The sequence below is a fragment of the Chiloscyllium plagiosum genome, unplaced genomic scaffold, assembly GCF_037043375.1.
Source record: "Chiloscyllium plagiosum isolate Xiang-an unplaced genomic scaffold, Cpla_swu_hap1 HiC_scaffold_47, whole genome shotgun sequence".
NCBI classification, from domain to species: domain Eukaryota; kingdom Metazoa; phylum Chordata; class Chondrichthyes; order Orectolobiformes; family Hemiscylliidae; genus Chiloscyllium; species Chiloscyllium plagiosum.
The window spans coordinates 22,127,617-22,154,612 of record NW_028270185.1 but is presented as its reverse complement, the minus strand read 5'-3'; the positions used below and the strand labels follow the sequence as shown (position 1 = coordinate 22,154,612).

General features: G+C 41.0%; 1 protein-coding gene and 1 long non-coding RNA gene across 4 annotated transcripts in view; one reads left to right on the top strand and one right to left on the bottom strand.

Moving 5' to 3' along the window:
• LOC122542905 (WD repeat-containing protein 62-like) overlaps positions 1-9,283 on the top strand; it is a 179,101-nt gene extending 169,818 nt beyond the window's left edge. For both annotated transcript variants that reach the window (XM_043681047.2, XM_043681046.2), the window contains exons 30-31: positions 1,168-1,253; positions 2,604-9,283. In XM_043681047.2, coding sequence (XP_043536982.2) covers positions 1,168-1,253; positions 2,604-2,825 — 308 coding nt within the window. In that variant the 3' untranslated portion in view covers positions 2,826-9,283. The remainder of the gene's footprint in view (positions 1-1,167; positions 1,254-2,603) is intronic.
• Positions 7,569-25,539, bottom strand: LOC122542903 (uncharacterized). 2 transcript variants are annotated; one of them, XR_015754712.1, is made up of 4 exons: positions 25,410-25,539; positions 18,037-18,107; positions 13,232-13,315; positions 7,569-7,827 (listed from the first exon to the last, which is right to left on the bottom strand). It is a non-coding gene; the product is annotated as an uncharacterized LOC122542903 (long non-coding RNA). The 2 variants fall into 2 exon arrangements; XR_015754713.1 differs by lacking the exon at positions 25,410-25,539 and adding an exon at positions 20,658-20,813.
• Positions 25,540-26,996: the final 1,457 nt, after the last annotated feature.

The following is a 26,996-nucleotide window of genomic DNA, read 5'->3' as shown; positions in this document are numbered from 1 at the left end:
CAGTGTTTTCCCTAGTTGGAGAGACTAGGACTTGAGGGCACAGCCTCCATCAAGGGACCATCCGTTAGAGCTGAAATGAGGATGGATGTCCGCCAGTGGATGGTTAATCTATGGATCCCATTGCCGCAGAAGTTTGTGGAGGCTAAGTCATTGAGATATATAGATTCTTGATTAGTCAGGCGATCAAGAATTATGGGGAGAGACAGGAGAAATGGGGTTTAGAAACCCATCAGTCATGATTGAATGGTGGTGTAGACCTGATGGGTCAAATAGCTTAATTCTACTCCTGTATCTTATAGGCTTGTAGTCTAATGACATGTATGCCTCAGAAATCAACACAAATTGAAACACTAAGTCAGCATTAAATCACATGAAAGTGTTTTGTGTATTGCAAAGATTCTGTTTCTCGTGTGTTTCCACTAGTGTGTTTTTTAAGTTTTATAACTGACTATAGATCAAAATATTTTAGTGTTCAGACCACTTTTATGTTAGAGATGCTCGTAATCCGAACATTAATTTCAGATTAAATTGTGAAAACTCCTTCCCTCAAAGAGGAATGATTGGTAATAACATCTCGATCAGGTCTGTAGTTGCAAGTATTAGCAGCCATGGATTTGCTTCACCCAATTAGCCATTTGACATGTGAAATAAAACAGAGTTGTAGGTGGTGAAAACTGAAACAAAGGCAGAAATTGCTGGAGAAATAGCAACATTAAAGTTTCAAGTCCACTGATCCTCCTTCAGAACCGTTCTGAACTCCGCTTTCTCTCCACAGATCCTGCCAGAACCACTGATTTTCTCCACCTATTTCTGTCTTTGTTTCATTCATCATGTGTTAGCCTCAATATTGAATGTCTGACATCACAACTAATATATGATCTTTCGCCTGGAATTTATTTGCATAATTAGGATTGACCACTCTTATAGGGACGTAAAGAAGGAATCTTCCATAGCTAATTTCATACTCCTCTGTTCCCCACCCCCCCACCCCCAGTTTAATATGTGTATTTGTAACAATTCAGATTCTGAATTATTTCTGATCGATAAATTGCATTTGTTATGTTTTCTTATGCTATTAATATTCTTATGCTATTAGTATTCTTGGGCTATTAGTATGTTAGGGAGCCATGGGAATTTATGTTTGAATGTTTTTCTTAATTTTTGCAGATCTCGCAGTCAGTGTCGAGAACTGTGAGTATGTTGTTACAGAACTTCAGGACACTTTGCAGAAGGCCTTACAGCTGTACAACAAGGTAGGTGCACATTTACTAACTTCAACATTTTTTTCCTATTTCAAGCTACCTTTTTTCTTCACTGTTTCTTATGCAAATTAACATTGCAGGAAGCTGACCTGAATAGTTAACCCTACCTCATTAAGACAAGTTGAATTTGCTTTCACAAGCTGCGTTTCAGGTGACCAACAGAGTACATTTAAACGGAAGGTTGAAGTATTAAAGGAAAAGAACATTATTTGATGGGGTCAGGTAAAGAATGGTGGAAAAAGAACAGTGTGAAACCTAAGCACTGATATAGACCTACTGGGCCAAGTTGTCTGTTTCTTTGCCTGAAAGATTCTGCAGAATATTTGCAACAAAGTAGGCCTGTGTACAATATTCCAGGAGGTTTTGAAGCAATATTCTAACACTTGGTAGAATGGGCTATATTAGTTAATATTTTGCAGCCATATGGATTTTGCCATTTCCATCAGTTTCAATATCTGGAAATAAAACCAGTTCATACATGAACAATTTCTTAATCAAGTTCTCAAAGTGCATTTAACAATTGAATATCTGTCTGATGTATCAGATGAGTCAAAACGTCACAGTTGTTTAGCACGGAAACAGACCCTTCGGTCCAACTCGCCCATGCCAACCAGATATCCTAAATTCATCTAGTCCCATTTGCCAGTGTTTGTCTCAAACCCTTCTTATTAATCCAGATGCCTTTTAAATGTAATAACTAGCTACCTCCACCATTTCCTGGTAGCATATTCCATATACATGCCACCCTCTGACAAATGTGTCTCTTAAGTCCCTTTTTAAATCTTTCTGTCTCACTTTAAACCTATTTTTTGAACCCCTACACCCTGGGAGGGAAAGGGTCCTTAACTATTCACCCTGTTGAACTGAATGATCTAATTATTAAATTGAAACAAAGGATGGAAGGTACTGGAAAACTGAAACAAAAACAGAAATAGCTGGAGAAACTCAACAGGTCTGGCAGCTCTGAACTGAAGAAGTATCACTGGACCTCTGAAACGTTAACTCTGATTTCTCTCCACAGATGCTGCCAGACCGGCTGAATTTCTCAAGCAACTTCTGTTTTGTTTCAGATCTAATTATTCTGATTTAGCTTCAGTATCTCAAAGGTAGAAGGGGAAAAGATTACCTGTTTTTTGCTTTAGCTTACTACTGCAGAATGTTCATGCATTACCATTACTTGAAGGTGAAACTTAGCTAAGCTACAATAAGTCTGGCTCATGTGGCCTTCCCCCTTCTTGTGGCTAACTATCAGGTAACAGATCTTATCTAAGGAACTATAAGTCAGGCAGGAAGGAAACCTTTTTTTAAAAATCATTGCTCTAATCCAATCTTTCTTCACAGGTGCTTTCCAGTGAAGATACACCAGAGCGCAAGTCCAAGATGATGGCCATCTTGTGTGGTGCATTTTCCTCTGCGAGGAAGCATTTGAACTCCATAGAATGTTTGCCAATTTCTCTCTTTGCCTCAGAAGCTCCAGAGAATGGCAAGGTGACAGCTTTGCTAGAGCACTATTCAGAAATGTTGATAAAAATGGTGGCACAAAATCTGCAGTTGCAACATTGAAACAATACATTTGCAGAGCAAGAAGGGAATGTTTAAATGTAACTTTGTCCTATGAAATAGTGCAGCATTCTATTTAGTGTTTTCTTTAGTGAAAGAGCTGTAATCAATATTACCAGAATTATAGTCACCAGTTTATTTGAATGTTACGAATTTTGCAGTATTATATGATGTCCCTCCATTTTTGTATGTACATTGTTATCTGTGCATTGATTTTCTTAAACCTCTTGCTTTAAATCTTTTGAAATAAAGTGGTTTTTTTTGCTAATTATCATTGAGCTCTGACAGCCACTTCCAGAGAATGAAATCTAGTGGCCGGGGAGTAACAATTAGCAGGTAGACAGCCAGACATTTTTAATATAACCAGTTGGAATGAAAGTCTGATGAGAATTCTCATCAGCAAATTGAGCATTTTAAATCTAATTATGCAAGCACACATTCTCCCAAGTTTCACATCTTGAAGAAACCTTGATGAATGCCAATTTCATGTTTGCTATGGTTTATTTGGGAATATGTTTGCGGTGCTGTCATTACTCCTTTGCAACTTTGTTCTAACAATCCAGGTGTGTCAATTCTCCATCCAATCCAGGAATTGTGAGAAGTGGTCTGTAAGTCAAGTTGTCCCCAAAGAGGGGGTGGCTGCTACATGCCACCATTATACAAGCTTCCTGAACATGGCTTAGTGGCAAATAAAAACGTTATCTGCATGGTGGCTGATGTTAATGGCCTGAACTGGTACTCTTAAAATGATGGCAAAGCTATCTGTGTGCACTGACATTGCTGGACTGAAATTGATCAGCATAAATGTAGAATACCTTGGCAATTGAGAAGCTTCTATCTCATAGAACATAGAAGAATACAGCGCAGTACAGGCCCTTCGGCCCTCGATGTTGCGCCGATCCAAACCCACCTAACCTACACTAGCCCACTATCCTCCATATGCCTATGCAATGCCCGCTTAAATGCCCATAAAGAGGGAGAGCCCACCACTGCTACTGGCAGGGCATTCCATGAACTCACGACTCGCTGAGTAAAGAACCTACCCCTAACATCTGTCCTATACCTACCCCCCCTTAATTTAAAGCTATGCCCCCTTGTAATAGCTGACTCCATACGTGGAAAAAGATTCTCACTGTCGACCCTATCTAAACCCCTAATCATCTTGTACACCTCTATCAAGTCACCCCTAAACCTTCTTTTCTCCAATGAAAACAACCCCAAGTGCCTCAGCCTTTCCTCATACGATCTTTCTACCATACCAGGCAACATCCTGGTAAACCTCCTCTGCACCCGTTCCAGTGCCTCCACATCCTTCCTATAGTATGGCGACCAAAACTGCACACAATACTCCAGATGCAGCCGCACCAGAGTCTTATACAACTGCAACATGACCTCAGGACCCGGAACTCAATTCCTCTACCAATAAAAGCCAGTACGCCATATGCCTTCTTCATCGCACTATTTACCTGGGTGGTAACTTTCAGAGATCTGTGTACATGGACACCAAGATCCCTCTGCTCATCCACACTACCAAGTATCCGACAATTAGCCCAGTACCCCATCTTTTTGTTACTCTTACCAAAGTGAATCACCTCACACTTAGCTACATTGAATCCATAACTCATTCAGAGCTTCTCCTGCTATTGAAGCCTCCTTCATCAATCGGTGAATTAGCAACCTTCCATTTTAACACTTGAATTATTGCAAATAAATCCAGGAGTTTCCCATGCACTGAGATAGCATAGGCAACTACAAAAAGGAAAGCTTTCCCCCCCTTTGCTTTACAGAAGTGCACAAGGCTGTGGTCAGGTGTTTGAGGTGGGCTGGTGAACCTGATGATGTGATTCCTGCTCTCATTCCTAATGCCCCAGTTTTTACTGGCACAATCTGCAGTCATGAGCCACAGTGTGGGTGCTAGAATCTTTCTTTTAAAAGAAAGCTCAAAAATGTATTCCACATATCCCCTGAGCCAACTCACACCCCCCCCCACAAACCCCTCCCGCCCTCCATTCTGAATGATGCCACACACCCTGTATAATGAGTTCTGCTACCTTATTACGTAGACTTGGATGAGATCTCAGATTTCCATGACTGTTGAAACAGGTGCGCTGAGCGGAAGGCTTTGCTTGATTGACACTTCAAGTGTCTCCAAGATGAAGTGTCCAATTTTGATGATTGATTACATAAAGATATGGTTATTTGACACTGGGATTGATATAGCAGCGTTTTAAAAAGAGCCATTCATGACTTTGTTAAAGCATCTCTGCACATTGTTTTATTGTAAAGTTCATTGGTCTGTACTGTTTACTAGGCAGTGAGCATTGAGGAGTCTTTTGTGGGTAGTTGGAAACAAGAGGAGTGTGTGGCTGACGTCAAATACAGTATTTAAAGAACTGGGACCAAGTCCCAGAGAACAGAAGTGGACTTATTTAAGCAGCTAGCTTCATCACTGAACAACTCCTGTGGTTATCTCTGATCTGCACAGGAGTGGAGTGTGGTGGGTAAGTTACTGGAGGGGATACCGAGGAGCAGAAGTTACATGAATTTAGAAAGGCAAGAACTGATTAGGGATAGTCAGCATGGCTTTGTGCATGGGAAATCCAGTCTCACTAAATTGATTTGAGCTTTTTTGCAGAAGTGATGAAGATGATTGAAGTCAGAGCAGTGGATATTGTCCATATGGTTTCCAGGAAAGGCCAGCTATTTGGATACAAAATTGGCTTGAAGGTGGTGGTGGAGGGTTATTTTTCAAACTGGAGATCTGTGACCAGTTGGTGTGTCACAAGGTTCAGTGCTGGGTCCATTGCTTGTTGTAATTTATGTAAATGATTTTGGAAGTGAATATCGGAGGTATGGTGAGTAAGTTTGCAGATGACACCAAAGTTGCTGGTATTATGGACAGTGAAGGGTTATCTCATAGTACAATGGGTCCTTGATCAGATGGTCCAAGGAGTGGCATACGGAGTTTTATTTAAATAAAATGTGAGGTGTTCAATTTTGGTAAGACAAATCCAGGCAGAACTTGTACATTTAATGGTAGGATCCTGGGGAGTGTTGCCGAACAAAGAGACCTTAGGGTGCAGGTTCGTGATTCCTTGGAAGTGGAGTTGCAGGTACAGTAGACTGCAACTACTGATTGATTTATTGTCACGTGTAGCAAGGTACAGTGAAAAGCTTTGTTTAGAAGCAGTACAAGCAGATCATTGTAAGCAAGAATGTACGGATCAAAAAGACTTTCGAGGCAGGCAGGTTACGTTGCATAGGGTGGGTGCTAGGTGAGAACAGCATTAGCGAGATCAGCATTATTTAAGGCTAGAGTGTCCATTCACCAGTCTAACAACAACTGGGAAGAAGCTGTATCTGAACCTGCTGCTCCATATGTTCAGGCTTCTGTATCCTCTGCTTCACAGAAGAGATTGTAGGAGATCATTACCAGGGTGCGATGGATCTTTGATGTTGGCTGCCTTTCCATGGTAACGAACCATGTAGTATGTACTATCTACAGGATGCACTGCAGAAATTCACCAAAGGTCATCAGACAGCATCTTTCAAACCCACTACCACTTCTATCTAGAAGGACAAGGGCAGCAGATATATGGGACCACTACGACCTTCAAGTTCCCCACCAAGTCACTCACCATTCTGATTTGGAAATATATCACTGTTCCTTTTAATGTCACTGCGTCAAAATCTTGGAATTCCCTCCCTAATGGAAACTTGGGTCAACCTTCAACAGGAGGACCGCGGCAGTTGAAGACAGCACAGCACCACCACCTGAAAGGCAACTAGGGATGGGCAATAAGTGTTGGCCGGTGAGCGATGCTCACATCCCACAAAATGAATAAATAAAGAAAAAGTTTAGAAATTGGGTCCAAAGATGAAGGTTAGCTTTTGTGATGGTCTAGATTAGAGCAACCTCTCTCAAAACTAAAGAACTGATCATTTGACTTCAGAAAGAAGAACACACTCCTATCAATATTAACGAAACTGAGGTTGAGAGGGTGGACAGCATTAGTTCCTAAGTGTCTATAACCGACAATCTGTCCTGGACTTCTCATGTAGTTGTGATTGTCAAGAAAGCACACGGCTTCTTCTTCCTCAGGTGGCTCAGAAAACTTAGTATGTCCATAAGGACCCTCACCAACTTCTACAGATGCACCTTTGAGAACATACTGTACTGGTGCATAACTGCCTCGAATGGTAATTGCTCTGCCCAGGACCGTAAGAAACTACAGAAGGTGGTATGTGAAGAAAGCCTTTGGTATGCTTGCTTTTATTGGTCAGTGGATTGAGTCTTGGAGTTGGGATGTCATGCTGCAGCTATATAGGACATTGGTTAGGCTACTTTGGGAATATTACATTCAATTCTGGTCTGCCTGCTGTAAGAAAGTTATTAAACTTGAAGGGGTTTAGAAAAATTTATAAGGCTGTTTGCTGGGTTTAAGATTTTGAGCTATAGGGAGATGCTGAGGGGTTACCTTTATAAGAGGTTAATAAAACCATGAGGGGCATGGGTAGGATGAATAGCCAAGGTCTTTCAAGGATAGGGGAGTCCAAAGCTGGAGGGCACAGGTTTAAGATGAGAGGATAAAGTTTTAAAAGGAACCTTTTCAAAAAGAGGGAGGTGTATGTGTGATTAATATATTAATAGAATATATATATATTTCCCAATTCTCATTACTTGCTTTGCTGAAAATTTGGCCCTTTGTGCAATTTGAATTTCTGAATTAATTATATCACAAATGCTGATTATTCAGATATATTCTTTATTTGGTAAAACTTAGATAATCATGCAGTTCATATTTAATCATTCATTTTATGAAACAGTGACTGAGTAATAATGTGTTTGTTTAAAGCAAACATCTTTAAGAAAGGGGAGTAGCAACTCTGATGATGTCATGTGTAACATGCTTTGCTATTTTTTGCAAGGTTTGTGCTTATCTGCCTTGCATTTATCGTGCTTGTGCTTCTTTTCTTTCTTCTTCTTCTTTTTTGGATCCCCATGCTGTTGGATGAAGGAATATATTAAATAAAACTGCGCATTCTCTTCAAATAAAAATCAGTAAATCCAGATCGCAGCCATGGGACAGTGATGACACTTGGTGCAACACTGCCTGATGAACAAAAATCATGGCAGGTGGTGGTTCTCAGGCAGAACCTACAAGCAATTAAAACTGTCACCTCATTCCACCTATAGTGGATTTAATTCATTTATTTTGACTTAATTTCCATTATGTCTGTTATCCCAAGTGTTTATTACGGTTTTCTTAAATGCAAAACTCACTAAGAATTTCTTTGTGGCTTTTGCTCCACTATCATATTGATAGTGCCTTTTGCCATCGTAAGACATACCAAGACAGAGGATGAGAGAGTGAATTTACAAGCAGGTAATCTTTGGTTTTAGCTGCATAGAGATTTTAACCAAGCTTTTGTTCACAGGCTAATGAGGTAGGTTTCAAAGAACATCTTAAAGCAAGGTAGAGATATTTAGGAAGGAAATTCTAGCATCTCATTAACTGAAGATGTGGCTCAAGTAGTCGTAAGTTTGTTTTTTAAAGAAAACTCAATTTCAATAAAAGTCTAGAATCCAGAATGCAGTAATGCCCATGTTTATTGTTAGAAAAACCCATCTGGTTCACTAATATCCTTTAGGATGGGAAAACTGACATCCTTGCCTAGTCTGGCCTACATGTTACTCCAGATCCACAGCAATCAGATTGACACTCAATTGCTCTCTGGGCAATTAGAGATGGGCAATAATATAATCCCTTGACTGAATCGAAGAAAATTGTTGAACTGTAAGTTCTGGTGAGTGATCTATTTGTCAATAAAATTCTTTCCCCAAAGTTCAATTAAAACATCTCTCCCAAACTGAATTCTAAAATTATTAATATTTTATCTTTATAAAAAAATTTAAATGACCCAAATGCAAGGCTTCATGAAATAAGCATTACCAACATACAGAAACAGTAAGCAATAAAGGAAAACACTGAGCACTTTGCGTGCCTGTTAATGCTAAATGAAAGATTGAAACTATTATTCATTTGAACCAGTTGGGTTTATGCTCCAAAACAGGCAAGGCACAGATAAGCTATTTCAGGAAAGTACTACATGGAAAAATCAAAAACCGCAGAGTTGTATCTATTCTTTCTTTGCACCCTGTTCTAACATCTCAAATACTCCCTAACATTGCTCCAACGATTATCTCTAACTCAGCTTTAAAGTAAGTTGTTGGCAGCAGCAAAATTTACAGGGAAAGGATATGATTTGTGTGTTCTAAATTAAGATTGTGGAGTAGAGTAAACAAGTTACTCTTTTCAAATACATCTTGTCTCTCGCCTAATAAAGGCTACCATCTGAATAATACAAACCAGCATTGTAACCTTTTAGTTAAATGAATGCTTTGAACAGTAGATTTACAGGTTTTATTGTCAATGGAATAAATAAATCAAAGAATAGAGCTACTGTATCGGATACTGGTGATTGTACAAAGCACGGTGACATTCTGACTGACATAGTATTCCTTGATCCCTTTGTGAAATTAACCCTTTCCTTATTAATGAGCCAATATTATTATGGTGAAGCCAACACAATCAGCATTTGTTTTTATGTTAAGGATAAATTACTTGCACAACACAATGTAGGATACAGCAGGGGCAGGGCTCAGATTAAGCAATCTGGCGCAAGCATTGTTTTTGGCTTTGGGATCAAATAAGTTTTGTCAAAAGGTGAAAGATGATGGGGAAATGAATGAGAAGAACGACAAAGTGCCATGGAGAAGGGAAAAAACAATAAGATGAGCACTGTGTCCCTACTGAAAGATGGATCTCTTCAATGTTTTTAGAACTTAAGCACATGTCCTTCGTCATTTGCTGAATAACGAGTCATCAATAGTTGTTTGTATTTGTGGAAGTGGAGCAGTGATAAATGGGTTTAGTGCCTCTAAAATAGTGGGTGGAAATGTCAAACAACAATTCAGCCAACAAACAGGAAGCCTTCACATTATTTTAGGACTGAAAATTCAATATTCAATGTCTTTATTTATAGTTAATGTTTGTGATGTTATTTGATGAGAATTTTTTATGCAGTAAAAACAAGTTTAAATTAATTAATTTGCAAGTCACAAATACATTCATGTGTTGTTCACCAGTGTGAACTGGAGCTGATGAGCTGAATGGATTGTGTCTGTAAAATGAGTTTAGTCAAACTGCACTTGTATCTTTTACCTTCACTTTAGACACTGGGGAACTAAACACTTATGAATTACTTAGATCCAGAGTTTACTGCCAGAGTTGCTCATTTCCTTCAAGCTGTTTTGTCTCCATGTGAATCAAGTTGGTTCTGATGAAGAAATGAAAAGGGGCTAAAGGAGAAAGGTTTAAATGGAGTCAAGGCAAAAGGCCTACATGGACTAATGTTAGAAAAAAGGTTAGGCTAAGAATAGAGGTTCAAATGATTATGAACAAAGGTTCTTCTCAAATTGATTGAGGTCAGATTTTTTTAAAACAACCCTAATAAATGAGGTGAAGTAGAGAGAAAATTGTTTTTCTCAAAAGCTGAGAAAACATTGGACTCCATAGCCTGCACGGTCATTGGGAGAACGCACAGTTCCAAGCAGTGATGTCATTGCGTAGACTTTACATGTAATGTCAGGAGTAAATGTAATACTGCACATGCATAGGGAAGTGTGTCTGCTTTGAACTGGATTTCAGTGGTGAGCAGGTGGGGGCGACAAAGAGAGCCCAGGGGCCCTTTTCTTCTTCCGTCTCCCATGCTCTCCCCTAACTTCATCGCCCCATCTGGTTCTGTCCCAGATCCTGATCTTTTTCCGACATCCCTTCCTGGTCTTTCCAATCCCTTTCCCCTAGGTAACGTATGATGGGAGGGGATAGATGGTTCTGTTTTTTGTAAAAAAAAAACAAAGCTACCTTTTCCACCTACAAGTGTTTCCTCGGATCAATGCTTACAGGATGGCTTTTTGGAACAGCTTGTCATGGAGCCCACAAGAGAGCAGGCTATTCTGGACCTAGTGCTTTGTAATGAACCAGACTCTATAAAAGATCTTAAAGTAAGGGAACCCTTAGGAAGTAGCGACCATAATATGGTAGAGTTCAGTCTGGAGTTTGAAAGGGAGAAGGCACAATCGGATGTAATGGTGTTACAGTTGAATAAAGGTAATTATGAGGGCATGAGAGAGGAACTGACTAAAATAGACTGGAAGCAGAGGCTAACCGGGAAGACAGTAGAACAAAAATGGCAGGAGTTTGTAGGTATAATTGAGGACACTGTACAGAGGTTCATTCCCAAGAAAAGAAAGATTAACCGGGGAGGGATTAGACAACCTTGGCTGACAAAGGAAGTCAGGAAATGTATTAAAGAAAAAGAGATCCTATAAAGTGGCTAAGAACAGTGGGAAATCAGAAGATTAGGAAGGATACAAAAGTAAACAGAGGATAACAAAGAGTGTAATAAGAAATGAGAGGATCAAATATGAAGGTAGGCTAGCCAGTAATATTAGAAATAATAGTAAAAGTTTCTTTCAGTACATAAGAAACAAACGACAGGCAAAAGTAGACATTGGGCCACTTCAAACTGATGCAGGAAGCCTAGTGATGGGAGATAAGGAAATAGCAGGAGAACTTAACAAGTACTTTGCGTCAGTTTTCACAGTGGAAGACATGAGTAATATCCCAAAAATTAAAGGGTGTCATGGGGCTGAGTTGAGTATGGTTGCCATTACGAAAAAGATAGTGCTAGAAAAGTTAAAAAGTCTTAAAATTGATAAATCTCCTGGCCCCGATGGGATACACCCTAGAGTTCTGAGAGAGGTGGCTGAGGAAATAGCAGAGGCATTGGTTGAGATCTTTCAAGAGTTACTGGAGTCAGGAAAGGTCCCGGATGATTGGAAGATGGCTGTTGTAACCCCCTTGTTCAAGAAAGGATCAAGGCAAAAGATGGAAAATTATAGGCCAATCAGCTTAACCTCGGTTGTTGGTAAAATTCTAGAATCCATCATTAAGGATGAGGTTTCTAAATTCTTGGAAGAGCAGAGTCTGATTAGAACAAGTCAACATGGATTTAGTAAAGGGAGGTCATGCCTGACAAACCTGTTGGAATTTTTTGAAGAGGTAACAAGTAGGTTAGACCAGGGAAACCCAGTGGATGTGGTCTATCTAGACTTTCAAAAGGCCTTTGATAAGGTGCCACACGGGATGCTGCTGAGCAAGGTGAGGGCCCATGGTGTTCGAGGTGAGCTGCTGGGATGGATTGAGGATTGGCTGTCTAACAGAAGGCAGAGAGTTGGGATAAAAGGTTCTTTTTCAGAATGGCAGCCGGTGACGAGCGGTGTCCCGCAGGGTTCGGTGCTGGGGCCACAGCTGTTCGCATTATATATTAATGATTTGGATGAGGGAACCGGGGGCATTCTAGCGAAGTTTGCCAATGATACGAAGTTAGGTGGACAGGCAGGTAGTACTGAGGAAGTGGGGAGGCTACAGAAGGATCTAGACAGGTTGGGAGAGTATTCCAGGAAATGGCTGATGGAATTTAACGTGAGCAAGTGCGAGGTCTTGCACTTTGGCAAAAAGAATAAAAGCATAGACTACTTTCTAAGTGGTGAGAAAATTAATAAAGCCAAAGCACAAAGGAATCTGGGAGTGCTAGTCGAGGATTCTCTAAAGGTAAACATGCAGGTTGAGTCCGTGATTAAGAAAGCGAATGCAATGTTGTCTCTTATCTCAAGAGGGTTGGAATATAAAAGCAGAGATGTACTACTAAGACTTTATAAAGCTCTGGTTAGGCCCCATTTGGAGTACTGTGTCCAGTTTTGGTCCCCACACCTCAGGAAGGACATACTGGCACTGGAACGTGTCCAGCGGAGATTCACACGGATGATCCCTGGAATGACAGGTCTAACATATGAGGAACGGCTGAGGATACTGGGATTGTATTCGTTGGAGTTTAGAAGATTAAGGGGAGACTTAATAGAGACGTACAAAATAATACATGGCTTGGAAAAGGTGGATGCTAGGAAATTGTTTCCGTTAGACGAGGAGACTAGGACCCGTGGACACAGCCTTAGAATTAGAGGGAGTCATTTCAGAACAGAAATGCGGAGACATTTCTTCAGCCAGAGAGTGGTGGGCCTGTGGAATTCATTGCCACGGAGTGCAGTGGAAGCCGGGACGCTAAATGTCTTCAAGGCCGAGATTGATAGATTCTTGTTGTCTAGAGGAATTAAGGGCTACGGGGAGAACGCTGGTAAGTGGAGCTGAAATGCGCATTAGCCATGATTGAATGGCGGAGTGGACTCGATGGGCCGAATGGCCTTACTTCCACTCCTATGTCTTATGGTCTTATACCTAGCCCCAATCCAATCCTGAGTTCAAAGTCTAGCTTGCTTTTCTCACCTTTTCTTTGCCTTCACACTCTGAACTGCTGCTGCTGCTGCTGCTTGTAGAGCTTGAACTTGATGCATCTTTACCTTCTTCCTTCTGTCAAAAAGTAAACAAGTAATGATCAAAATCAAAGCATTCTTGCATCGTTTCAATCTGTTCAGTTAGCAATGCCAGAAATGTAATTCTAATGTATTTGCATCACCATTGGTGAGTCAGCATAGGGATAATTTTTCTTTCCCTGTGATTTAATTCCCAACTAACTCCATTATTAGGGGATGCATTTATGTAACAGTACTGTCTGTGTGTGTGTGTGTATTGACATGAGGTATGTTAATCTTGATAACAAAATCTTCATTAAAAATTACCACACACAAGGAAAGCATTAATTTCTTAGATTATAAATTGGTACCAGACGTTAGGCATAAGTTCCATTTTTTTCCAAAATAACTGACATGTCTACATCTAAAAAGCTATCATAAAATATGCATTCCACAGACTGGTAAGGTTGCAACTAATGTTGTTCTATCTCATACAAAATGCTCAACATCAGAAGGAGGACATTACTGCCATTTTACTGTGTCTTGGATCTATATCTAACTTTACAATGTTCATCACACCAGCTATATCCCTACCACCACAAGTATGGCAGCCTTATCTAAGAGATTAATTTGCAAGGATTCATTACCTCCAGTGATTTAAAATTTATTTTTGGATCCCACTTAGCTGAATATGTTTGTTGGTAAGTGTAAAACTGTTGTCTCTCTGTTGAAGTTTCCTTATCCCCTATTATAGCTCCTTCATCCCCTCCTGTCTCCCACCACAACACTTGCAGTTCCTCTGAGCAGATTCCCCGCCTCCCACCTCATGTTTGTCAACAGAATTCCACAACAATATACCTGTCAGAAGCATGCATGGGACAGGAGCAATCCATTACCATTTCCTTCTATTCAAATTTACATGGGCAATCTTTCTCCCATTGATCACACAGAGTAAATTTTCTGGGGCAAATTGAGGATATTTCAGGAGCAGATCTGTCTACCACCCCTGTGTATTTTCAGCATTGGATCAGCTTGTAGCACTCGGCTCTAAAGTCAGATAAGGTTCAGATTTATATGTCATTCAAATGTCTTGATTACAGAATCCAGGTTGGCACATCCAGAGCAGTCAGCAGAGCATGATACTCTTAGAGGTGTCATCTTTCAGAGGAGATCTCAAACCATGCCTGCTCCCTGAGATGACTTCAATAGATCCTTAGCTCAATTTGAACTCGACCTCAGATTACAACAGGATCTGGACCAGATGGGCCAATGGGCTGAGAAGTGGCGGATGGAGTTTAATTCAGATAAATGCGAGGTGCTGCAGTTTGGGAAAGCAAATCTTAGCAGGCCTTATACACTTAATGGTAAGGTCCTAGGGAGTGTTGCTGAACAAAGAGACCTTGAAAGTGGAGTCACAGGTAGATAGGATAGTGAAGAAGGCATTTGGTATGCTTTCCTTTATTGGTCAGAGTATTGAGTACAGGAGTTGGGAGGTCATGTTGCGGCTGTACTGGACATTGGTTAGGCCACTGTTGGAATATTGCATGCAATTCTGGTCTCCTTCCTATCGAAAGATGTTGTGAAACTTGAAAGGGTTCAGAAAAGATTTAGAAGCATGTTGCCAGGGTTGGAGGATTTGAGCTATAGGGAGAGGCTGAACAGGCTGGGGCTGTTTTCCCTGGAGTATCAGAGGCTGGGGGGAATGACCTTATAGAGGTTTACAAAATTATGAGGGGCATGGATAGGATAAATAGACAAAGTCTTTTCCCTGGGATCGGGGAGTCCAGAACTAGAGGGCATAAGTTTAGGGTGAGAGGAGAAAGCTATAAAAGAGACCTAAGGGGCAACTTTTTCACGCAGAGGATGGTACGCGTATGGAATGAGCTGCCAGACGATGTGGCTGGTACAAAATTGCAACATTTAAGAGGCATTTGGATGGGTATTTGAATAGGAAGGGTTTGGAGGGGTATGGGCCGGGTGCTGGCAGGTGGGATTAGATTGGGTTGGGATATCTGGTCGGCGTGGACGAGTTGGACCAAAGGGTCTGTTTCTGTGCTGTATATCTCGATGACTAGGGCAGTTCTCCCTAATGCCCTGGCCAATTTCTCAAATTCCTCAAACAACATCTGAAAGCTCAGATAATCTGGTCTTTATCACATTGCTGCAGGTATTTCTGAAGTTACAACGAACTTTTAAAATATAATCACGCTGTAATGTAGCAAACAATCCTCTCATCCTAAATTTGCTTCCAGAACGATATATTAGTGATAACACCCAGCAATGAAACTAGATGCAAACTCCCATTGGGTAAATACTATAACTCACCAAGTGTAATGTACAGCCACTAATGCCAATCTTGTTGACCTAGAGCATTCCCATAAAGTGCTGAGATCAAAATAGACTCTGATTGTAAAGAATGCAGGATTGTTTAAATTGTATTGTGGTGAGAGGAAATGGTAGGCACCCAATAGTGGCAAGAATGCAGAGAATCTGCTCTTCATTGCAATGATAGGAAGTGCCTCAACTTCAAGGTGAGTGTGAAGGCAAATGGATTCCAGATAAGGAATAGCTGTTTGGGTAACACACTGGTAGTCAACTGGAAAGCATGGAGCCAAAAACTTTCTGAAGAATGAGGGAAGAAAGGGTGGAGAACTAACAAAAAAATTCAAATTGGAGAATGTTGCTGTTAGCCACAAAAACAAGCCACAGTTAAAACAAGAATATTATTTTGATCGTGTGTTGTGGGGGAATACTGCAGCTCGACAAGCTTAGCATCAGGTGCTGTTTCATTGTACAGGGTGAGTCACTGTTTAATCAATGAGAGTTTGGACCTGATTGCTGGGTGTAACCATCAACAAATCTGACTTTAATCTGGAATCTGATTTGGTATCATGGACGACAGTGAACAGATTACTGCTAGCATGTGAGACGAAAGATTGTGCAAATGACAGCGCAATTACCACTGCATAGGACAAGTTCAAACATTAATCCTTTTTTAAAGAAAAGATGATTATTTGGTGAACCCAGCTGTGCATACTTGGTTTCCATATTGTAACAGTGATTTTAAAACTTTGATTGACTGAAAGTATCTCATAATAAAATATATAATGAAGCTTCTTTCCATTTTGTCCTATAAAATAAATTAGGGAGAGGTTTTAGTACAGTGATAATATTACTGGATTAGTGATACAGCTTCTAATTCCACCAGGCTTGCTGGTGGAATTTAAATTCAATTGAATAATTTGGATTTGTTAACTAGCCTTACCAACCATGACCACAACACCAGAACCTCAACCTGAACTACAAATCTCCTGAAAACTTGCTAAGCTGTCATGAGTTGTTTTTAAAATTTAAAAATCCTAAAACACTAATGTTGTTTTATATAAAGGAAATTTGCTGTCATTGTTTCATCTGCTAATGCAAGACCCAGTGTGATGTGACTGATTCTTTTAAATGCTGGCTTGAGGTTTGGGTGGGCACATTTAATGAACAAAATAGGCAGGAGGCTGGAAGAACGCAACAAGCCAGGCTGCATCAGGAGGTGGAGAAGTCGCTGTTTCAGGTATAATCCTTCTTCAGGACTGGGGGAGTATGTGGAGGCAGCTGCAGATAAAGTGGGTGGCAGGGGCAAGGTGGTGAAGTGGGGATAGGTGAAGACCCGTAGAGGGTATGACCTGCTTGGTCAATGGGAGGAATTAATCCAGTTGGCAGGGACCAGTGGAAGGGATGGGGATGGGCTGGGAAGGAGTCAGGTGATGGGATAGGAGGTTGTTTGAAGTTGGAGAACTCAATGTTGAGTCTTCCGCCTAGGTGGAAGATGAGGTGTTGTTCCTCCAATTTGCAACTTGGTTCATTGTGGCAATGGAGGTCGCCAAGGATTGTCAAAGAAAAGTCACAAGTTTCAAGCAAAAATCAAAAATACATTTGTCTTGTATGCATGAGAATCAGAATTTTGGATTCATAGTTCTAAAATGGATTTTGCAAAAATTTAAAAGGCAATGAGTGACAGTAGGCAGAGGCATGGTATGGGAAGGGAGTGCAGTGGAGTAAAAGGGCCGTGCTACACCATTCCAAAAATGGACCCATTTTCACAGATCCAATTTCTAAAATTGTACACACCCAGGAATGCATCAAGCAAGGAGTCAGAGGGAATAGTCTGGTTTATCAATGTCAGTTCCCTGTTATGTGGGACTGCCTTGGGAAGCCAGCTGTCAATTGAAGAGAGAAATCATGGACTAAAGGGATGACATTCAAACTGCACAAGGACAGCACTGAAAACAAGTAAAACAACCTGGAACCAAGTGATGTACCTGAACGCTGGGATATCCACTCCATCTAAAAGAAATCTAGCTTACAACGTTGAAAAGATAGGGGGGAAATATTGACCAACTTGGGAGCAATTTTAAAAACACCTTAACACCAGGAACAAAACAGAAAATGACCAGTTATGGGAAAATTAAACAATGGCAGTAAGCAACTTACAATTATTTCCATCCATGAGGTTCAAGAATGTGAAAAGAATGGGAGAAATAGTCTAGTTTCCTGGCTGATAAGGATCAGACTGGAGTCAGGTACTAATGCACCCCATGGATAAATAATCTGTTTATTGCTAAATTCCCATGCCATTGGACAAAGATGAGAGGGAGAGTAATTTCATACATCTGCTAGAAACTAAAAAGAGAGACATAGCGAGAAATTCAGCTGTGTACTGTGTGTGGGGTGGAATGCAGCAAGCTGGGGAATGGGATCAGAAGATGGATTTTGAAATAAAATTGTTACCTTTTTATGTTTTTTGTTTTCACACTTTTCCTTCTGCTTCTCCTTATCCTTGTCACAGGACTTTCCAAAATCTGATTCCGAAACAAGGAGAATATTTAATTAAACAATTTTGAAATAGCTCACAGAGCATATGTTTGAATATTGAAAAGACCAACAGAATGCAACATCATGCCGGACAAAGCAGGAGTAAAAAATAAGTGGGCATTGGATATCAAAACTGTGCAGTGATTTGGAGAATAAGGCAGGAGATTGGTACTAGACAATAGACATGGTGCAGGTACACTGGCCCAAATGGCCTTCTTGCATGCCATAGTAATTCTTTGAGGAGAATGTGGTGCTGAGGACAGCCACACCCATGAGGTGAGTCATTGCTGAATGTTTAGGATTTGTCCATTACTTAAACACACGAGAACATGGTCTGTAAAGACAGGATACAGTACATTTCCATAAATGGCCATATTAGATAGGGAGCTTCTGGGTGGGAGGACTGCTATCTCAATCTAACTGTTGGAACCACTCCCTGTTCCCACATTTGCTCAATTTTGGAGTTGAACAACATTTTGTCGTGGGCAAGATGTGCTGCAACATTGCTAAAGAATCTGACATTCATTTATTCAATCAGTGACATAAAGCATCTTTTGGAGCGATAGAGTCAGACAGACAAATTTACTATAGGGCCACTCTTGCATTGGAGAGATGACTGGTGGTACCAACCAGAGAGTCATCATGCCTCAGGTAAGGCAGGAGATTGGTACAGAGACTTTTGACACAGAGATTTTTGACACAGAGACAGACAAATGGAGAGGAGAGATAAGAAAGGTAGACATGAGGTAGGCCTCTATCCTAGAACACTGATGGTGAGAGGAGAAGAATTGAACCTATGCTGTTGATGTTATTCTGCATTGTATACCAGCTATTGGATCAACTGTGATAATTTATTCCTAAACTATAATATTTTTGACACAGAGACAGACAAATGGAGAGGAGAGATAAGAAAGGTAGACATGAGGTAGGCCTCTATCCTAGAACACTGATGGTGAGAGGAGCTGTGTAGATGTAGGTGTGTTCTATAATCATGTCAACTCCACCAACACTGGGGCAGGAATGAGGTTTAAAGTAAAGCACTCATCCAAGCTACAGAAACCCAAAGGTTAAAATAACATCTCCACCCGACAAGGAATTGAACACGAAAACATTAACGTGCCCATGCACGATGAGATGAGCAAACTCAATATTGTGAACTACTTTTGATTACATTATTAAGCCAACTTTCAGCATGCAGCTCCTTCCAATCCTATCTTGCAGGACAATCAGAAAGTCATTCCCACCTTGCCAACTGGAGACCTGGATAGAACACTCCCAGCATTGAGAAACAGGTATTGATCAATCCCAAGCAATCCAACACCATCTTTTTTAATGGCACAGTGGTAGTGCCCCTACATCTGAGTGAGGAGACCTAGGTTCAAGGTCCACCTGCCCCAGGGTGCGTGTAACGTCTCTGAAAGGGTTGATTTTTAAAATACAAACGTCAGCTAAAAGCTGTTTATACTTTCATGTTAAAGTTCCTGAAAAGAAACAATTACTCACCTCAAGATGTTGATTACCCTGATCTTTAGAACAAGTGAGCAATACGGAGGGTTACAGATATGCAATCAAATTGTTCACATCGTGGGTAATAAATATTTAAAATAAACTCCAGTGTTTAAGAGGAAGTTGGATTACATTTTTGTGAATAAAATAACTGGATGTGTTAATGAAGTCCTCCTGTTCCATACATTTCTAATTGCTCTGCAATTTTTAAGTCCTTCTGCATTAAATTTCTTCCTCAGCATTCTAAAAGCTTCTGCAAGAAGTGAATTTCCTTCTATTCCCTTTCTTTACTCAGGACAGAGGTATGTGGACCTCACATTGATTACCCTAGCATCTTCACTGCTTGTTGGTCGTAGTTTCCTGACTTTGGTCCCCTCTATCGGAGTCCATCAAGCAGAGAGGATGCTTCTTGACTGAACAACCTCTGCAATTCAGTATGACTCAAAGAATTTTCAAATGTATTCAACTTGCCTTCAAGATAAAGAATGCTGACAAATGTAAGACATTCTACCTGAAGAGAAACTATAGATACTGGGGTTGTCCTCCTCTGGACAGAGAAGGTGAAGGGGAAAGGTAACAGACATCCAAAAAAGGTCAGCATTTTGATGGAGTAGATAGGTTGTAATCAGAAGGGGCAAACTGATTGTAATTGAGAGCAAACCACAGACAGTAAGATTCTTTTTGAACATTTAAACAGTTGAGTTTTCATGACCTGAAATGTACCTTCTAAATAGAATAATAACTTTCAAAAGAAAATTGGATAAGTGCTTGAAGGACAAGGAATTGCAGGTCAAATTGAATAAGGGAATAGCTTTAATAAACTGCACAATGGGCTGAGTGGCCTCCTAAAGTGTCAAATTCTATAACTAAAAGAAAGACCAGCAGTCTGAAACTTTGTAATTTTAGAACAGCCTGTTACTTGCAGCAGTTTTCTAGTCTTAACTTACATTAGACTGCGTATAGATAAGACAATTCGTAGGAGGGATTAGTGCCCTGTTACTGAGTGCCATCCTAATTACATCAACACTTACCCATAATCAAAGATTCTTTCTCCAAAGTCCCACTTAGTGAACACGAAGACAGCAGACGCCCAGGTTTTTTAAAACTACTCGATAAAGTACTGTTTCTACCCAGAAGCAAATAGCGCGTACACAAGGTGGAGGCAACTCTAACTTCCTTGTTTGGGAACTGCGGTTAAAAGCAGTTGCAGTACAATACTAAAAGGGAGGTGACTGAAGGTGTGGTCAAAATACCATGTTTATTTTTTTTTGTAATGAGCTTGTAATACGTGTTCAAAGTACAAATCAAGATGTGTCCCATTTGTTGTCTGAGCAAAACATTGGTCATTAATACATTTCAGACTGTCTGAAGTATATTTCAGTACAATGTTAACTACAGTATATCATAACAACACACATTGCCTTAAATCAACTGAAATAATAATTGTTGAAGTCATCCTTTATAAACTCAATCCCACTTATTTGGTTGGCCTTTTGTTGACCTTAACATGAAGAATTTGCTTGACTGGCATTCAATCACTCTCCCACTTCAGCACGCCCTTTGTGAGTACAGGTATAAGCTGCATTTTTCTGCAGGGTGGGTACGCCAAAAATCACGGTATTTAGTTTTGAAAGAAATTCTGTCAAACAGAAGATGTAATTTACATGAGATGATAAGAAAACAGGTGCAAAACCCTGAACTGGTCTCATCCAGTTTGGGAATAACACCAGGCAAAACAGCCCAACCTTAAATTCCTCCCTATTCCCTGGTTACAATCAGGCTATGTCTTCTTGAATGACTGTCATGACATTCCCTCCGGTGAATCATGTCTATTAGAGCTTTTCAAGGAAGTCTTAACCAAAGTAAAAATCACACAACAGATTTATTTGAAAGTACAAGCTTTCAAAGTGCTGCTCCTTCGTAGACAGAGGGCAGCCAGTGCCGTCTTTTGATTTCTAGATGGCATTTGACAAGGTACCTCACCAGTAGGTTAAGCCATAAGAGTATTGGCATGGATAAAGAATAATTTTATGAACAGAAAACAGCAAGTGGGGAGAAGGTTTTTTTTTTTCTCCCAGAATGGCAACCTGTAACCAGTGGGGTTCCACAGGGATCAGTGCTGGGACTGCAAATGTTTATAACATATATCAATGACTTCGAGGAAGGAAGCAAATGTACTTTAGTCAGACTTGCCGACGGCACAAAATTAGGTAGAAAAGCAAGTTGTAGGAGAGGTACAATAGTTTACAGAGATGTTGAAAGGTTAATTAAGTAGACAAAAAAAAGGTAAACCATGTATAACATGGGAAAATGTGAAGTTCATTTTCAAAGGGAGAGAAAGAGAATGGAGAAAAATTGCAGAAAGCTGCATCACAAAGGGAATTGAGAGTACTACTTGTACATTAAACACAAAGCTAGCGCAAAGGTGCAGCAGGTATTCAGGAATGCTTATTTCCAAGATTCTGGAGCATTACAACTGTACAACAGACCACATCTGGAGTACTGTCAGCAGTTTTAGTCTCCTAGTATAAGGAAAGATATTGCTCAATTGGAGGCAGGTCAGAAAGGTATATTCAGATAATACCTGGAATGGAAGGACTGTCTTAAGAGCAAAGGTAAACAAATTGGGACTCTACTCATTTGAGTTTGGTTAACTCATCGAAATATATAGGATTCTTAAGCGGGTTTGACAGAGTGATTTCCCCTCATGGGAGAATCTAGGATGAGAGGGCATAGACTTAAAGTTACGAGGCACCACTTTAAGACTGAAATGAGGAGGAATTTCTTCTCTGAGGGCTGAGTGTCTTCGGAACTCCTTTCCAAAGCTGTGGGGACGGAGTCCTTGTGTACATTTAAGGCTGAGATAAATTCTTCATTAGTTGAGGGAATCAAAGGGAAAGGACAAGAAAGTGGACTGAGGAGTGTCAAATGGAGCACACTCAAGGGGCTAAATGATTGACTCCAATTCCTATTTTTTGGTCATGTCAACTTGACCCACCTTCATCTCTTTCTGATCAGAACATCTACTGAGGGTTAGTCTCAGCAACCAACCTTCCACGCACTTAGTTCACCCACCACTGCCCTGAGTAATTTGCTAATGATCAATAAACATCAGGTGTCTCCAGATTTCTCTCTTCACTTAATAAATGATCAAAAGGCCCTAAAACCTCCTAAGGCAAAGATCTGGATGTCATGAACTGCCCTCTGTAACTGGTAATCTGGACAATAAGCGTTACAGCTGCTTCCCTCACCAAGTGTACATTATCCCTCAATCTTCCCACAGCACAACCCTTTATAATTAGAATTGGTTTTATTGTCAAATGTACTAAATGAGTCCAGTGAAAAGCTTACAAGTCATCACTTACAAATGTACCTAGGTGCAAATTCTGAAGATAAAATGAATTAGAACATTGAAGAAATAAAATGTCCAGTATGACAGACCACAGGAATACATTAGAAAAACAAAGAAATAAAAAGTTCAGAATAAACATACTCTTACCGAACCCATCCACACTGACACCTAGCCTCCAGCAGTTTAAGTGTTAAATGCACACAAAATAGAAAGTGGCAAGACTTTCCTTATCCTCATCCATTGGTGGGATATGATGGACTTTTACCGAATGCTAGACCCTAATTAAGCAGGAGATGTTTGTATATAAGAGGCCTTAAACATTCTCGGGCATTTAACAGTAATAACAACAGGATAGGACTATGATTCAGTGTCACAAGTGAGCAACGTTGGAATCTTTGCTTAATTGTATTTGTATTTCAGATAAAACAGACACTGAGCTTTAAAACTTACAATATTATTGAGGCATTGATCGGAAAATTCCTAAAATGCATTCCAAGTCTAATCTGACTGGGAACATGCTCTGTAACAGGTTGTGCTGCCGTCACTCACAAAGGCTTTATCAACCCTCTTCAACTGGGTGACACAGTGGCTCCGAGGTTAGCATTGCTGCCACACAGCACCCAGGACCAGGTTCGATCCCACTCTCAGGCAACCATCTGTGAAGTTAGCACATTCTCCCCGTCTCTGCCTGGGTTTCCTCTAGGTGTTCCGGTTTCCTCCCCCACAGTCCAAAGATATGTGAGTTAGCGGATTGTAGGGTTACTATCACCCATGGGAAATGTAGGGTTACAGGGAGAGGGTAGGGAGGGACCTAGATGGGATCCTTTCTGGAGGTCAGTGTGGACTTGACGGACCAAATGACCTGCTTCAACATTGTAAGAACTCTATAAGCCTGCAACCTCCGTCAGGGGAAATGGGGAAGCTGAATGGGAAGCCTGATGTGTCCGCAAAAATCTATCCTTTCCTCTCGGTTTCCTGATGAAGGGCTTATGCCTGAAACATCGATTCTCCTGCTCCTCGGATGCTGCCTGACCTGCTGTGCTTTTCCAGCAGCACACTCTCGACTCTGATCTCCAGCATCTGCAGCCCTCATCTTCTCCTCGGTCACATGATTCAAACTCAGCATGTCTTCCCAACCTGTATAGTGATGACATCCAGTTCTACTTCACCATTACCTCTTCCAAGCCCTTAGCTCTCAGAATGCTTACTTGGCCAGTACATTTCCTGTATTGGCAGAGTACAATTTTCTTACTGGGAAGTCGCAGTCCAGTATTTTTGCCACATCCTGGACTCCCTCATTACTGAGTGAGTCTTGTTGTCTGAGGCTTGAATCAGTCTGTTCACAGTTGCTGTTATATTTGACCCCAAAATTAGCGCCATCGCTGGGATGCCCATTTCCACCTTCGTAACTCACTCAACTTCATCTCTGCTTCTGCTAACCTGCTGCTAAAACATCCAGTTTATCCCCGAGTCTCATCCTCTGATGCTGGAACCTCGAGAAAACCTGAGGTCATTAAAACTCTGCTGTCCATGTCCTAACCCAGTTAAACAACGCTTAGATTTCAACATTCGCATTCTTGGTTTCAAATTGTTCTCTGGCCTCACCCTTCTCCATCTCTGTAATCTCTCCCAGTCTCTGGGATCTGGGCATCCCTTTAATTCTGGTCTCTTGTACATCCGCTGAAACTCCCCCACGCTCCCTGGGAATTTCCTTCCGGAATCTCTCACCTTCCATTTCTTCCTTTAAGTGACCCTTTGACCAAACCTCTGATCAGGCTGAGCAGCTAAGTGTCGCATTTAGTTGATGACTTTCTAGTGAAACATTACTAGGTCGAAAAGGTGTTGTATAAATGCATGCTGATTTGGTGTAAGGTAACACAAAGGTATAGAGAGGCAGAGGTAATTAGTCTGGAGGCTTAATGACTTCCCCACATTTTAAGAGAGAATGAGACAAATTGAGTAGCTGTCTTCAGAGAGAGAGAGAGAGAGCACAGGGAGCAATGGGCTGAATGTCATGGGGCTGGACTGATTTTACGATGGCTACCTGCGCAGGTCACAGCAACCAATCCCATGAACAAAAGCACAACAGAGATAGCAACTCTTAAATCTCATCTTTACATTCCCATCATTATAGCATTTCCAGAATCTACAAAGAGGAATTTGCAAATCAAATATGATTTGCCCCTTCACTCGAATCATCCTCAGGCAAAAGATACAGCAGTGAGTATTCTGGGCTGGGTTGAGTTGGATACCCTTCAGAGGGTGTTGATGGGCCAAGTGGCCTCTTTCGGGTTGCTATGATTCTGTTCTGCGGCTCCCTGTTTGGCCGGGTCAGCTATCACCTAAACCCAACTCTGCCATAAATTATTACAAATTTAATCCACTCCATTGTGACTCAAGTCTAAAATAGCCCCACACAGTTTTGTCTTACCGAACCCGAAATCCATTGTGATGAACAATGCTGCAGCCACAGAGTGAACAGCGAATCCTATTGCATTGCTTTTTTCTGGCTCTGGGGCAAGGTGATTCTCAAATCTGCCCAATTCCAGCCTCACCCTTGTCACTGAACTGTGGCAAGTGGAGAAGCTTCTGAGAGGGGAGGGGAGATTGCCAGGTGAAATTGAAACCTATCTAGGTGTGTCCACCAACTCAAATTCCATGTGAAGGTTCATCAAGATATTTTACTGCCTGAACCTGTTTTACCATTGAACAAGTCTTCTATTGAATTAATGTGTATCTTCCCATGAATTTCCAACTGAGTAAAACTGGAATCCTGGGTGGGGAAAAGGAAAATGGAAAATGCCAGATACACTATTGTTAGTTACATTTTGTATCATGGGGGTCACTGGCATGACTTTGAGAAGGTGCCTTTTTTGACCTGCTGCGTAGGACCACCCAGAATGCTGTCGAGGAAGGGAGTTCTAGGATTTTGAGTCAGCCACACTTGAAGGAGTGGCGATATATTTCTAAGTCAAGTGGTTTAGAAGACAACTTACAGGTGATGGTGTTCCCATGCCATAGAGATGTACAGCACGGAAACAGACCCTTCAGTTTAACTCATCCACGCCGACCAGATATCCCAATCTATTCTAGTCACATTTGCCAGCATTGGCCCATATCCCTCCAAACCCATCCTATTCACATACCCATCCAGATGCCTTTTAAATGTTGCAACTGTACCAGCCTCCACCACTTCCTCTGGCAAGTGAAAAAGTTGCCCGTTAGGTCTCTTTCATATCTTTCCCCTCTCACCCTAAACCTATGCCCTCTAGTTCTGGACTACCCCACCCCAGGGAAAAGACTTTGTCTATTTATCCTATCCATGCCCCTTATGATTTTATAAACTTCCATAAGCCTCCGACACTCCAGGGAAAACAGCCCCAGCCTATTCAGCCTCTCCCTATAGCTTAAATCCTTGAACTGTGGCAACATTCTTGTAAATCTTTTCTGAACTCTTTCAAGTTTCACATCCTTTCAAGTTTCACAATATCAAACCAAAATTGCACACAATATTCCAAAAGTGGCCTAACCAATGTCCTGTACAGCCGCAACATGACCTCCCAACTCCTGTACTCAATACTCTGACCAATAAAGGAAAGCGTACCAAACGCCTTCTTCACTATCCTATCTACCTGTGACTCCACTTTCAAGGAGCTATGAACCTGCACTCCAAGGTCTCTTTGTTCAGCAACACTCCCTAGGACCTTACCATTTAGTGCAAAAGTCCTGCTCGGATTTGCCTTTCCAAAATGCAGCGCCTCACATTGATCCAAATTAACATTGGTTCACACAGTTATCCAGCTCTGAAAAGGTGCTTCAGCCCATTGAATCTGTGCCTAGCTACCTACACGAACTCCACTACTGACTTGGAATCATAACCTTTACTGAAAGGATGACAACAAGGGGTTCAATGGCTGTTGTGTCCTAATAAGGACATTAGAGGGAAGGCAAATATGTTAGACATGATGTGCTTATCGTGGTTACAAGACCAGGTCCAATTTGAAAATCCAAATTCCTA